This window comes from Aquarana catesbeiana, linkage group LG06 (genome assembly GCF_042186555.1).
Source record: "Aquarana catesbeiana isolate 2022-GZ linkage group LG06, ASM4218655v1, whole genome shotgun sequence".
NCBI classification, from domain to species: domain Eukaryota; kingdom Metazoa; phylum Chordata; class Amphibia; order Anura; family Ranidae; genus Aquarana; species Aquarana catesbeiana.
The window spans coordinates 259,179,152-259,193,518 of NC_133329.1; the positions used below are offsets into that span (position 1 = coordinate 259,179,152).

The 14,367-nt window shown below is 40.6% G+C and overlaps 1 protein-coding gene across 1 annotated transcript; it reads right to left on the bottom strand.

Annotated features, from left to right (window-relative positions):
• Positions 1–7,277: 7,277 nt before the first annotated feature.
• LOC141146720 (ADP-ribosylation factor-like protein 5B) lies at positions 7,278–8,158 on the bottom strand. The gene has a single exon (XM_073633226.1). The coding sequence runs from the start codon at positions 8,010–8,012 to the stop codon at positions 7,473–7,475; it is 540 nt and encodes a 179-aa protein (XP_073489327.1). The 5' UTR covers positions 8,013–8,158; the 3' UTR covers positions 7,278–7,472.
• Positions 8,159–14,367: the final 6,209 nt, after the last annotated feature.

Below are 14,367 nucleotides of genomic sequence, written 5' to 3' on the forward strand. Positions count from 1 at the left end.
CCCCCCCCCCCAATGACTCCAGTGGGGAGATCTTCACAGTAAAATTTACAGTTACACCAACTGTCATGGTCATTGAAAGGTAAACCGAATGCTTCTTGGATGCATATTCCACTAGGGAGAAAACCACATTTTTTATGGGCCTTGTATAGGGCACATAATATATTGTGCCAAAATCTCACCCCTGGAGTCAGCTATGATTAGAACCCTTTAAGGTTGAACCTTGTTAGATGCGGGCTTTTAACTGTATGCCTTTGCTTTTATAACTTTTTTTGGAACCTTGGTCTGTGTGCGGGAACATCCATATATACCATGGAGTCAGACACAGGAAACCATTGTTGGGTAAACTTGTGTGAAGGGCGCTGGTGCCACTTTAGTTATGTGCGTCTTGTATAGCTTCACTAGAAAAAGTGGGACAACCAAGTGAAAAGTAGAACTTTTTTTAAAGTGCCAACAAACTTGAAATGAAAGTTCTAATACAGAAGTAAAAACTTAGTGTTTATTACCCAACATTTGATATTCCTGATATGTGCCTGCTGCACCATGTACTTTTGTTAAAAAATATCCTGCTCTCGTATCACTATCTTTGTGTCAAATACTTGGTGATCCTGCCCATTCCCCTGCTTTCAAAACTGACCACACTAGGTATGAGAGATCATCATTTTTAGCTTGGTCAGTTTTTAGCTGTGCTGGGAGCAGAGCCTGACCATCTTCCAGCTCTTCACCAAGATTGGTACACTGCTTTTTCCTTGCCTCCGGATGACATACCCCCTGCAGTCTCGCTTTAAAATTTATAGTTATTTTTTTTACACTGTCCCTTATGGTTAATCACCTGTGTTGCCATCATTTACTTTTACCAAAGCTGCAATGCATTCAAACATTAAGAAAAAAAGCAACATTCCTGTCAAAAGTGGTCAATAGACAGGAGTTCTGTAAAATGGCTAGTAAAATTAGCATTTCATACAGAAGATGGGGTCAAAGCCATAGTAAGCAAACTATCTAGGGCGGCATTCCAACCCAAGTGACCACATTGGGTAATTTTACAGGTAACATGGTGCTTGTGAGGGGTTAATTCACCAGAATCTATGCACTGTTTAACAAATGACTTATCTTACCAAAATGTCCAAAAACCAAAATATATACCAAGTCATGTTTAAGCATTAAATTGTACGAAGTACAGCGCCATCAAAAGCCATCGTTTTGGCTGGAGAAGGGGCAAGTTAGGAGATTGGACAGGTTTTATATTGTATATGCCCCCTCATTCAAAAAAAATACATCCTCACTTCCTGTATTGTTGGAGCAGAAAGTAAAAAGTCTCTCCAATAAGGAGATACTGCAATAAAAACCCCAATAGTAGTTTTAACCCTTCCTCACTATTTACTATTTAAAGCAAGCAGAAGGAGTTTGGCCTATAGCTCTACTTAAAGTGGATGTAAGCCCTCTCCTATACACAGTGAAGTGAACAGCCCCAGATGATACACAGGGATGAAACAAATCTCCCTACATAAGTTTTACAAGTATATCTGCTGTATTTCCCTTTCTACACTCTTTAGAAAGTGCAGCGCATGTTACAAATCTTTTTTCCTCTTTCAGCAGTGGGAGAGTCTGGGCTTACACTGTGTGAGAGCCGATTGGAGGAAAGGCACACACACCCCCCTCGACATAGGCAGAAAAACAAAGAACAAGAGCTGTGCTGTGAATAGACAAGCTCTCTGCTCATCTCTAAGCTCCCGCCCCGCCACACATTTCCAGCTGCTTTTATCATATGTGACAGAGAACTTGTCAGAAGTTATGCTGATAACCAAAGAACGGAGCAGCAGAAAGACACAGCACTCAGAGCTTTGGAGAGAGATAAGTAAACACTACAGATATAGGTTTCCAGGTTGATTTAATGAATGGGGTTTAAATCCACTTTTAAGCATTGTTCACAAATAATTTTGTCCTAAGTACAATTTCCACAAGGGCCTGCAAAAGCAGACACTGGCAGTTTCATTGCATTTATCTGGATCTTTCCACCTCAGCTAACCTCTCGTTCCTTTAACCACTTAGGGACGGCCCCATGTACAATTACTGTGGCAGGATGGCCCTTAAGCGCAAAATCACATACCAGTACATGATTTTTTTCAAGGGCTCTGGAGCACACACGCCACCGGAGCCCCGCTTCTGCTGTGTTTGGACACAGCGGGAGCAAATCAGCGGGTACGGCGGACAATCCCAGCGATCACTCGGAGAGAGGCAGAACGGTGGCCTGCCTATGTAAACGAGACAAATCACCATTCTGCTAGTAAGGAAGATGGAAATCGTGTTTTTGCTAAGCAGGAACGCGGATCTTTGTCTTCCTACAGTGCAACCTTCCCCTATACAGTTACAAAGCACTCCAAGGGAACACATTTAACCCTTTGATCGCCCCAGATGTTATAACCCCTGCCTGTCATTTAAACAGTGACAGTGCTTTTTTTTTTAGCACTGATCACTTTATTGGTGTCACTGGTTGCCAAAAGTGTCACTTTGTGAGATTTATCCACCGCAATCCCACCAAAAAAAAAAAAAAAAAAGGAATCATTGCTGATCGCCGCCATTACTAGTTAAGAAAAGAAAAAAAAAAAAAGTCAATAAATCTATCTCAGTTTGTGGACGCTATAACGTTTGCACAAATTAATCAATACACACTTATTGGGATTTTTGTTACAAAAATATGTAGCAGAATACATATTGACCTAAACTGATGAAGAAATTCGATTTTTTACATTTTTATTGGATGTGTTTTATGGCAGAAAGTAAAAAATTTTTTTTCCCCAAAAATATTTTCGTTTTTTGTTTATAGCGCAACAAAAACTGCAGAGGTGATCAAATACCACCAAAAGAAAGCTCTATTTGTGGGGGAAAAAAAAAAATCTAATTTTTTTGGGGGTACAGCGTTGCGCGGCCACACAATTGTCAGCTAAAGCAACGCAGTGCCGTATCGCAAAAAATGGCCCGGTCAGGAAGGGGTAAAACCTTCCAGGGCTGAAGTGGTTAAGCAGCCCATAGATGACTGTTTACTTTCCTTGCATCACGGGTAGAATGAAAGAAAATTGCTCGAATCCCTGATTCAACAGTTAGTGTTTAGGGGAAAATTGTGTTCTGCCGGCATGGGGAGCTTTCCCGGTCGGCAGAACACAATGATTACAGCTAGTGGCTATAGCCATCAGCAGTAATCGAAGGTAAAAAAAAAAAAATATGACAGGCTGGTTGTACCCAAGTCAATACATGGACTTTGGTACAATCAGCCTGCACATACATTGACCGAATTTCAATCCATGTATGGCTGGCTTTAATAATCTTGATGGTCATCAAATCGGCCACATTTAAAATTGATTTAATGTACACTATCCTTTTTGAATTTGGCATTGGATAAATACTTTGATGGCTTTAATAGAACAAACTCCTTCACTGATCTGCTTTACTACTCTGTTGTATTAAATAATATCTGATTAAATTTGGCTCCATTCACACCTGAGCGTAGCAATTTACTTGTGTTTAAGCTATTTTGCAGCTTTTCACAAGAGTTTTTAAAGCGTTTTAGAAGTGCATTACAAGCTTTTTACAGCTTCTGGTGTTTTTGTTTAGCCAATAGAAAGCACTAGGAGAGGGAGAACATTAGGGGTGGAGAGCTGCTGTTTGAGCAGAAAATGAGCGACAAAATGCTTGTAAAACCGCTCAAGCCAGGCGTAGCTATTGAAGTCTATGGGGCCAAAAACACTTGTAATCTGCCACAGAATAATTTGAGCGACAGGTGTTTGGCTTCAGGCGACAGAATGCTCATATTTGAACAGGGGCCATTGAAAAGAATAGCTTTGGCTTGTTGAGCGTTTTAGATCTACAAGCTTCAGGCAGAAAACTGCTCAGGTGTGAACGGGGCCTAAGACTTGCATCTCCTTAGAAATGTCAATGTCCACCTTAACATTATGAGATCAATACCTGTTACATTTGTCAAAAGAGCCCACGGTGCAGTGGAGGGCGAATCAAAAAGCAGTCTATCCCCTCAACGCACTCAGTTTCCTCCCATCTGCTCTTCTGCACTACAGGATACAGCAGTGACACATGGGTGGAAGAATCCACAGATCACATCAGTGGAATAAGCATATGACACACCTATGTGTCAGGAGTGAAGATTCTGCTTGAAGCCATAGCTCATCCAGAGAGCAAAGTGAGGACTCTCCACCAGCCAGAGAGCAGTATAAAGAATTTTATTGTTCTCCAAGTGGCAGTGACCTTAAAAACAAAAGCCCAACTGGCTATATTTGCAAATTGACTTTTACATACAAAATACTGAAAACAGATAAATCAGTGGATCCATGCGAAGAAAAAAAAAAAAAAAGTAAATTGAAGACTTGAACGGATTTGATTAAGAAAATGTATGGTGATAAAAATACTTTTTTTTTTTTTTTTTAAACTCTACCACTTACTGGCAACATGGCCAAAAGGACTGAAAGTAACATTTCACCACAAGCTTTCTCCCCATATTTCTAAAAAGCTCTAAAATGTGACCCAATGAAATGAGGATATGTGGTCACCTTACACATTTTTAAAAATCTTGACAACATTCCCACACCATTGATTTACCAAACAGTCCCAGAGTAAAAGTACAGTGGTTAAAGCGGAGTTCCACCCAAAAGTGGAACTTGCGCTCATTTGTCTCCTCCCCCCTCCAGTGCCACATTTGGCAACTTTCGGGGGGGGATACCTGTCTTTGACAGGTATCCTGTCCCCACTTCGGGAAGGCTGGGCTCCGCCGAATTACATCAGCGGCTCTGCTCCTTCCCCCTGGCACTGGGCCAGTAGGAGAGCGCAGCGATGCCTCGCGCATGTGCGCTAGGGACCTGCCGTTAAGCCGTAATGCTGCACCGACAGGTTCCCTTACCCGCAATGGCGGTAGCACCACTGAAAATGGACATGTACATTGAAACATCAGCTGTGGTGCCGACATCGCTGGACACCAGGACAGGTAAGTGTCCTATTAAAAGCCAGCAGCTGCAGTATGTGTAGGTGCTGGCTTTTAAATTTTTGCAGGGGTGGGTGGACCTCCTATTTAAAGTCTACCTACACAATAAAAAAAAAAAAAAAAACACCACACAATTGGGAAAAATTACTTGAGCTCACTCAACTCTAGCGGCTTCTTTTCTGTAAATGAAAACGCCAGAATCAAGCATCAAAGTTTCTAAGCTACATAAAACCTCTTCAACAAAACAAGCTGATAAAAGGCTACACAATTCTTTTAAAAAAATGTGACCCATTTGCACAAAAAAAAAAAAAAAAAAAAAAAGGAGCACACCAGTAAACTGTCATAAAAGTGTGTAAATGTAAAAAAAAAAAATTATATATACAGTATATAGTTTGATAGGTTGGTACAGTCCCGTGAAATATTGGCGTCTATTTTCTGGAATCAGGAAAGCGGTGTTTAGGGCATATTCATAGACTTAATTGCACCCTCAGGAACTGAATTAACAAACTGTAAAATAGTCTGATAAGCATTACTAGTTGAAGTAAAATCCTTTATATAACAAGCTTTAGAAACAAATACAGCAGGTAAAACTAGGCATCGCTTGCAGATCTCTGCCATGATTAGGTTGTGGGTTCACTGAAATTATAAAAATTTCACAAGCTTTAAAGGACTCTCCATTGAGCAACTGTTCCTTTCCTGGAAGTCATACTGATCCTGTATCTTAAGTGACCCCCCATAAGCATGCATTGTGGGAGTTGTAGACATCACTCTGGTTTTACCACTGAGCGGATATGATATGGAGAGCAAGAAAGTCTAAATCAACCAGGTGTCTTCAGGACATCGGCAATGGCAGTGTACACATACACATCTCTCTCAGTACAGGATCTCTAAAAAAAAAACAGCAGGTCTTTCACACACCATGGCCCTGCGATTCCGCAGCATGGCTCTTGACCCTGCACCAGATGGGAAGCCAAAAAAGCTGCCTACATTCCCATCAAAGGAACCTGTAGCATGGTAAAAATGCATACAAGACATTAATCCTCCAACCACCATGACTGCATGGGCAAAAAAGCTGCATGTAGTCACTGCCCCAGAACTAATACTGGGACCAAGAGTCAGAAAAGGAATGCGCCCATCAAGGGCAATACAGGTTTTCCGCTTTGTAACAAGTTTCTTTTACAGGGTACATCCACCCAAATCCAATTCTACAATGTGTTATGGATGCTGGTGGGTTATTGTTACTTGGCTTCTGCTACACCCCAGGAAATCAGCAGCAAAGATATTCTGATATACGCCCAACTACAGCCCCTTTCACATGGGCGGACTGATTGGGTCAGGTTTTACCCGATCATCTATTGCTCCCTATGGAGGGGTGGATGTGAACAGACATGACACCCATCGACATTATATCTGATAAAAACAGATGGATGGAGGATCCATTCCCCCGTTTGGCAGATCAGATGACAGTATGTCAACTGACAGGGGGTTAGTTTACATCTGACCGCCCATAGTGGATGGGTCCAAGTCCACTCTGTATAAGCAGAGCGAACGCAGACCTGTCATCCCCCTGCTCAGTGGGGATCAGTGGAGAGATTCCCTGCTGAGCTGGCAGAGTCCACCAGTGTGAAAGAGCCCTACCTTGCTTAGAACTAAAGTCATGCTTTTGCTGCAAAAAATAAAAAAAAGACTCATTCTTGTCTAGAATTTATCAGTTGTGAGGCCCCAATTAATTTACTTGGTGTATGGTGAAAGTAGGAGTAGAGTCAGAAGCAGTTTGCCGCTGTCTAAAGGAGGTGCACAAAGCCAGTGAATGAGTCTAACCAATCAGTGCCCGCCCATGGAAAGAAAAAAAAAAAAAAAAAAAAGAAAAAAACACCTATTTAGTGTGCCAAAGGTTAAGAAAAGCATTTAGGTCTCCAGACCAGCAATTTGATTTTTAACAGCACCAGGTCAGGCCCCCTCTCCCTACCCCACCCCCCTCCTTCCAGTGCCTGCCATAACATCCGCTTAGTAGGCATATCAGATTTCTCCATACAAAGCCACAGCAGTGACCAAACCTGCTGCATAACCTGCATCAAGGAATCCATTCTGTAGAGGTTGTCAAAAACCACTGACTGGAGGTATACAGGTTAGTAAGTTAGTCCGGATATTCCCCTTATGAACCCCATTTGGTTATCCTGGAGCGTTTCTTATTAGAAATCTTGCTTTCACAATTGAAAGAACCATAAAAGGCCATTTGCCACTTTTGAAGACAGCAGCATAACCGAATGCTTGGTATGTACAAAACAGACTGATACGATATGAAAATTGTTCTTTAGTGAGGTTGTGGTGTCTCCAAAACTATTTTCAGGTACTCTCCCGTTTTAGCATCACTTGATTCAAGTGTGGCTCAGACAAATAGGACTTCATATAAATAAAGTATGGTGATGATGTAGTGTAGGAAAAGAATTGTCCGTAGAATAGTCTCCTGCTTCCAAATGCTGGTAAGAAGTTATCTCACTCCTGTTCGGCAAGTCATCCACTCCAGGCCTTGACATAACCCTTCTCCTGTGAGAGCGCAGCAAGACTGAATATGCCATGGGTGATCTTTTATGGAGCTAAGGGTGAGGTATTTAGAAATGTCTGCTGCCGACATGCACCCTTTCATATCCTGCTTGTTTGCAAAGATGAGAACTGCAGCCTTCCGTAAATCCTCGTGAGCCAGCATTCTGTAGAGTTCTTCTTTTGTGATAGAAAGCCGCTCTCTGTCTGTGCTGTCCACAACCAGGATAATAAACTCAGTGTTGGAATAGTACGTGTTCCAGGAGGATCGCAGGGATTCTTGACCTCCAATGTCCCACATCAAGAAGTGGGTATTCTTTACTACTATTTCCTCTACATTACTTCCTATAGTTGGAGACGTATGAACCACTTCATTCATTAAAAACTGATAAAGTATAGTAGTCTTTCCTGCATTATCAAGTCCAACAATGATCACTTTGTGTTCTTGGTTACAGAAGAAGTTCCACAGCTTAGCAAAGATAAGTCCCATGGCGGCGGACAGCGGCTCTCCCCCTCTCACACACACATGACGAGGCCGGGCTCTGTCACACCTCCAGGGACCGCTCACTTCTCACTCCCAGCCGCCGCCGACTCACCACTCCACCACCGCTGCCTCTTCACAGCCGCGTGCGCGCTCACGCCACGGCTTTACCTCAGCCAGCGTCTGACGTGCGGGTGACACGGTCAGGACGTCACGGCCCTTCCTTCTCCCCGCGGCACCATGTTTCTACCACACACCACCTCGACCAATCATAGGCAGACTTTCCCCAATCCTTTTGGAATATTAATTAGCCATGGATGGTAATGACAGCTGTCTGTAGGTATGTAACTATTCCTTTCAACTGGTTTGAAGAATGTTTTGGTACTAATGATGTTGTTCTCAAGCTGTATTTCTAAATCTAGAAAATGGATTGATTTGTCACTTATCTCATACTCAAGTCTGATATTTTTCTGATTGATATTTAATTGATTGAAAAACTGGATTAAACTTGGTTCATCCCCTTTCCATATTACTATGCAATCATCAATAAATCTTTTATATAGGACCATATTTTCTGGTTCATCTGCAAAAATTGCTTCTTCCTCCCATTTAGCCATAAATACATTGGCCACACTTGGGGCATACTTAGCTCCCATTCCGATTCCGGTTAGTTGTCTATAATATAAATCATTGTACCAAAAATAATTATGTTGAATTCCAAAGGCTAGGCTTCTTAAAATAAATCTTTTTTGTTTTGAGATGAGGTTGCTAAACCTATCCATAGCCCATTTTGATGCCTCTATTGCATCGCTATGTTCAATTACTGTATATAAGGAAGCTACATCAGCTGTTGCAATGATATATTTCTCATCGGGTTTTAGAGTCAAATTTTCCAATATTTGTATCAGGTGTTTGGTGTCTCTGAGGTATGCTCTGGTATGGGGTACCAAGGGTTGCAGGAATCTATCGACGTATAAATGATGGGGACAAAATATTTGGTACCGGGCACGTGTAGAGTCCCCATCATTTATACGGTGCCTAAGATACACAAAAATGTAGAGCAACCTCCAGGGAGACCCATTATCAATGGCATTCAATCAATCAATGCCAGGTTGGGAGAATATGTCGATAGATTCCTGCAACCCTTGGTACCCCATACCAGAGCATACCTCAGAGACACCAAACACCTGATACAAATATTGGAAAATTTGACTCTAAAACCCGATGAGAAATATATCATTGCAACAGCTGATGTAGCTTCCTTATATACAGTAATTGAACATAGCGATGCAATAGAGGCATCAAAATGGGCTATGGATAGGTTTAGCAACCTCATCTCAAAACAAAAAAGATTTATTTTAAGAAGCCTAGCCTTTGGAATTCAACATAATTATTTTTGGTACAATGATTTATATTATAGACAACTAACCGGAATCGGAATGGGAGCCAAGTATGCCCCAAGTGTGGCCAATGTATTTATGGCTAAATGGGAGGAAGAAGCAATTTTTGCAGATGAACCAGAAAATATGGTCCTATATAAAAGATTTATTGATGATTGCATAGTAATATGGAAAGGGGATGAACCAAGTTTAATCCAGTTTTTCAATCAATTAAATATCAATCAGAAAAATATCAGACTTGAGTATGAGATAAGTGACAAATCAATCCATTTTCTAGATTTAGAAATACAGCTTGAGAACAACATCATTAGTACCAAAACATTCTTCAAACCAGTTGAAAGGAATAGTTACATACCTACAGACAGCTGTCATTACCATCCATGGCTAATTAATATTCCAAAAGGACAGTTTATATGACTGAGAAGAAATTGCTCAAACAATATAGATTATCTAAAACAAGCCCATTGGATGGGGAAGAAATTTGAGGATACAGGCTACAGCAAAGAATTTATTTTGGAAAAAATCAAAGAAGTCGATCAAATGCCAAGAGAAATACTTATTCAAGATAAAATAAAAGCGAACTTAGATAATAATGACATACCCTTGATAATGAATTTCAGTGCACAACATAAAAAAATGGAAAAAATCATCAAGAAATACTGGTCTGTTTTGAAAACAGACAACACCCTGGGTAAGATTCTACCTGATAAACCGCGCTTCATATATAGGCGAGTACCAACATTAAGAGATCTGATAGCAAAGAATGTACCAGAACCACCTAAACGTGTTACAGAATTATCCTTCTTTCAAGGGAAAGGGTTTTTCCCTTGTAAGAGGTGCTATGCGTGTAAAAATACCCAACAAAATGACCAAAAATGCCAGAAATTCACATCAACCAGCACCAAAAAAGAATTTGGCATCAAGGACTTTATATCATGTAGGACTGAAGGTGTAGTCTATGTCTTGCAGTGTTCTTGTTCATTGCAATATATTGGCAGAACAAAAAGGCCTATGTGGAAAAGAATAAGGGAACATATCCAAAACATAAAAAAAGCTTTCCCGAAGCATAGTATCTCTAAACATTTTGCCACGCACCACAATAGAGACCCCACAGAATTAAAATTTTGGGAAATACAGAGATACATACCCCACTGGAGAGGTTCAAATAAGATCAGAGAACTGAGTCAAGCCGAATCAAAATGGATATATGAGATGGGTACTCTTGCGCAAAAAAGGCCTCAATATTGAATTTGATATTAATTGTTTTATATCAGACTACTAAATATAGCACTATGGATATATATTTTAAACTTAATTTTAATATTTTTATATTTTTTTATATATTTTATTTTTTTGGTGTTAAATACTACTGTACTGTATCGGGCTCTTAAACAATTTTATATTAATTAATAATACTGAAAATTTCTCTGTGTAATACTATTATCATTTATACAGTCCTGGGATATTTAGTTTAAATCACAATTTATTCTTATATATTTTTATTTTTATATTTTTTATATATTTTTTAAAGTGTTTTATTTATCTTTAAAGTCATGGGAGTGTTTATCAGCACACTATAAACTATCAAGATCCAGCATAAAGTCACACTTGCCTAATTAGTCATGCAGCGGGATCAAAACATAGAGATTAACACATAGCTGATAACATTAGTTAATGATATGAATGTATTGTCAATGATGTGCTGTACCGTTATGCGCCACCGGAGGGAGCCCATTATTATATAGATACAATGATTCACTATATTAAGGATTTTATTCTGTGATCTTTTTTAGTTGTACAAATTTATATTTAGTTTTATGTAGTTACTATGATTTGTTTGATGCAACCAATAAATATTGTTTTTAAAGTATAATACATATATACAAATACAGCAGTAAGCAGCGTGATGATCCGATGATCACAGCACCTTCACCATAGGAACCGAAATGCCTAAATATGGAGACGCTGGCATCTCATGCTTAGCCTTGAGAAAGTCACGTGTCAGTGATGTAATGCGTGGGAGGAGCCTAGGACACAGTCTGCTGAATACATTGTATCAAGCAGCAGCAGCAGCAGCTTGCGTAGCAAGCCTTGTCCTTACAAGCCAGCTGAGATCTGCCTATCTGCTTATCTGCTTATCTGCATGCCTAAAACAAGTCAGGCACACGTGAGTGTATCCCTGTGCTGTTTTGCCTGTGAACTTTTATTGTAACAATATTGCGCAATGTTTTCTCTCTTTGTTTATATTACATAAAACCACTTGATACTGAGAAAATTACCATTCATTGTGGCTGTGGAAGAAATAACTCAGAGGGTGAACAAATAAGTACTGCAGAAATCCAGATATCCCAGATTACTGAGGATTGAACTGTCGCCTGCTACTTATCCTATCTCATGAATTTAATCATCTATATTTAATCAGATTCTATTGGCACTATTTATCTATTTATACTCATCAATTGTATTTATATTGCACCTTTATAAGTTTATCATTTATTTATTTTTTATTACGGAGGATTCAACACTTATCACAGGGAATTTATCTAATTTATTTATTTATTGGCACTAATTTGGATTGATTACTATTTGTAAACGCATTTTTAGTATATTTATACACAATTGTTGCTTAGTTTACTTTGGAGATATCGCACCACTTCCAGTGGATTTGTATAACTGGAGGAACACAGTTTTTAAATATTTGCGATTTTTTTTTCATATATTTGCGATTTTATATATATGCGATTTTTTAGCGATTTGGTAGCAATTTTTTTCACATTGGTTTTTTAGCACAAAAAATTCTTTTCTCACATTGATTGAACTTTGTATCAGAGCGCATCAATCTATGTTATATGCTTTAATTTTTAGGGGATTCTGACCACTATATAATTGATAGCAGCTTGATATCATTGTCAATCCAACAAATTTTTTTTTTTTTTTTCTTAATTGCACGTGCATTCACATACATTTGATTTACACTTATTTGATTGTATATGTCACGCTAGAACATTATTGCGCTTGGTGTTTTTGTTTATTTATAATACCAGAACAGGCCATTATGAGTACCTCGTAATGCCTTTTGGCCTTTGTAATGCCCCGGCAGTTTTCCAGGTGTGTTGGTTATTCTCGATGATATCCTCATATTTTCCAAGTCCCTGGAGAGCCACCACACAGATTTCTGTCATGTGCTTCAGAAACTAAGAGAGAACAATCTCTATTGTAAACCGGAGAAGTGCGAGTTCCATCGTGAACAGGTTAAATTCCTGGGCTATGTCATTTCCACTGCTGGTTTTTCGATGGACCCAGAGAAACTTTCAGAAGTCTTACAGTGGCCCGACCCATGGGTTTACTTCCTCTGCAGCGTTTCCTGGGCTTTGCCAACTATTATCGGAAGTTTATTTGTAACTTCTCATCTCTGGTGAAGCCCCTGACTGATATGACCAGAAAGGATGGTAACCCACATCCATTAAGGCCTTTGAGAGCCTCAAGGCTGCCTTTGTTTCTGCACCTGTGTTGGCACATCCTGATCCTACGTTACCTTTTATCCTTGAGGTTGATGCTTCTGAGACTGTTGTTGGCACCCTTCTGTCTCAACTACCTCTGAGAGCGCTATGCATCCTTGTGGCTACTTTTCCAAGAAATTGTCACCTATGGAGTGCAATTACGAGACTGGTGACAGAGAGCCATTGGTGATCATTTTAGCCCTAAAAGAATGGAGACATCGACTCGAAGGTACCACTGTGCCGGTTCTCATTCTTACTGAGCATAAGAATCTCACATTCTTGTCTGAGGCTAAAGGCCTCTCTCCCAGAAGGGCGCAGTGGCTCTTTTTTTGTCAAGTTTCAATTACATTGCCTCATTCTTACCTGGTACTAAGAATATAAGGGCTGATGCCTTGTCACGACAATTTTCCTCCGCTTCCAAGTTGGAGTCGGTTCCGGTTCCTGTGATACCTCCTGATCATATTCTGGATATGGTTTGCACCGGTTTCACTTCTCCTTTGGGTGACAAAATTCTTGCTGCACCGGTCCATGCTCCTCCTGAGAAATCTAGTGACCGCTGCTTTGTCCCAGAGAGTACTGCCGTGTTCCAGACTTACCATTCTCCCAAGGCAGCTGGACACCCTAGGAAGAATCAACTCGTTTGGGCCATTTCCCAACAATGCTGGTGGCCTAGTCTACGTACTGATGTAACTGCCTTTGTAGCTGCCTGTTTCTTGTGTGCTCAGAGTAAGACTCCAAGACACCTTCCAGTGGGCCTTCTACAACCCATACCCAATGGAGAGAGGCCCTGGACCCACCTGTCTATGGATTTCATTGTGGAGTTACCCAACTCCCAAGGCAACACTGTTATCCTCATGGTGGTTGACCGGTTCTCAAAGATGTGTCATTGTATTCCACTTAAGAAGTTGCCCACTTCTAAGGAACTGGCTTCCGTTTTTGCTCGGGAGATCTTTTGCTTACATGGGCTACCCAAGGTGATTGTTTCGAACAGGGGTAGTCAGTTTGTGTCCCGGTTCTGCCGAGCCTTTTGTGCACAGTTGGGAATTCAGCTTGCTTTCTCCTCTGTGTACCACCTGCAGTCTAATGGGGCGAACGAACCAATCAGTCCTTGGAGCAATTCCTACGTTGCTATATTTCTGACCATCATAACAACTGGTCAGTCCTATTGCCGTGAGTAGAGTTTGCTCACAACAGTGCTTTGAATTCTGCTTCCCGATTGTCCCCATTTATGGCGAATTATGGTTTCCAAACTTCCATGTTGCCTGATTTGTTTGTTTCGCAGAGTATTCCTGCGTTAGAGGAGCATCTCCGTGGTCTTTGTTAGACTTGGGCACAAGCCCAGGAGGCTTTGCGTCATGCTAATGATAGGTACAGACTCCATGCTGACCGCAGACGCCTGCCTGCGCCTTCCTACCAGGTACGGGACAGGGTCTGGCTGTCATCTTGCAACCTCCAACTTCGTGT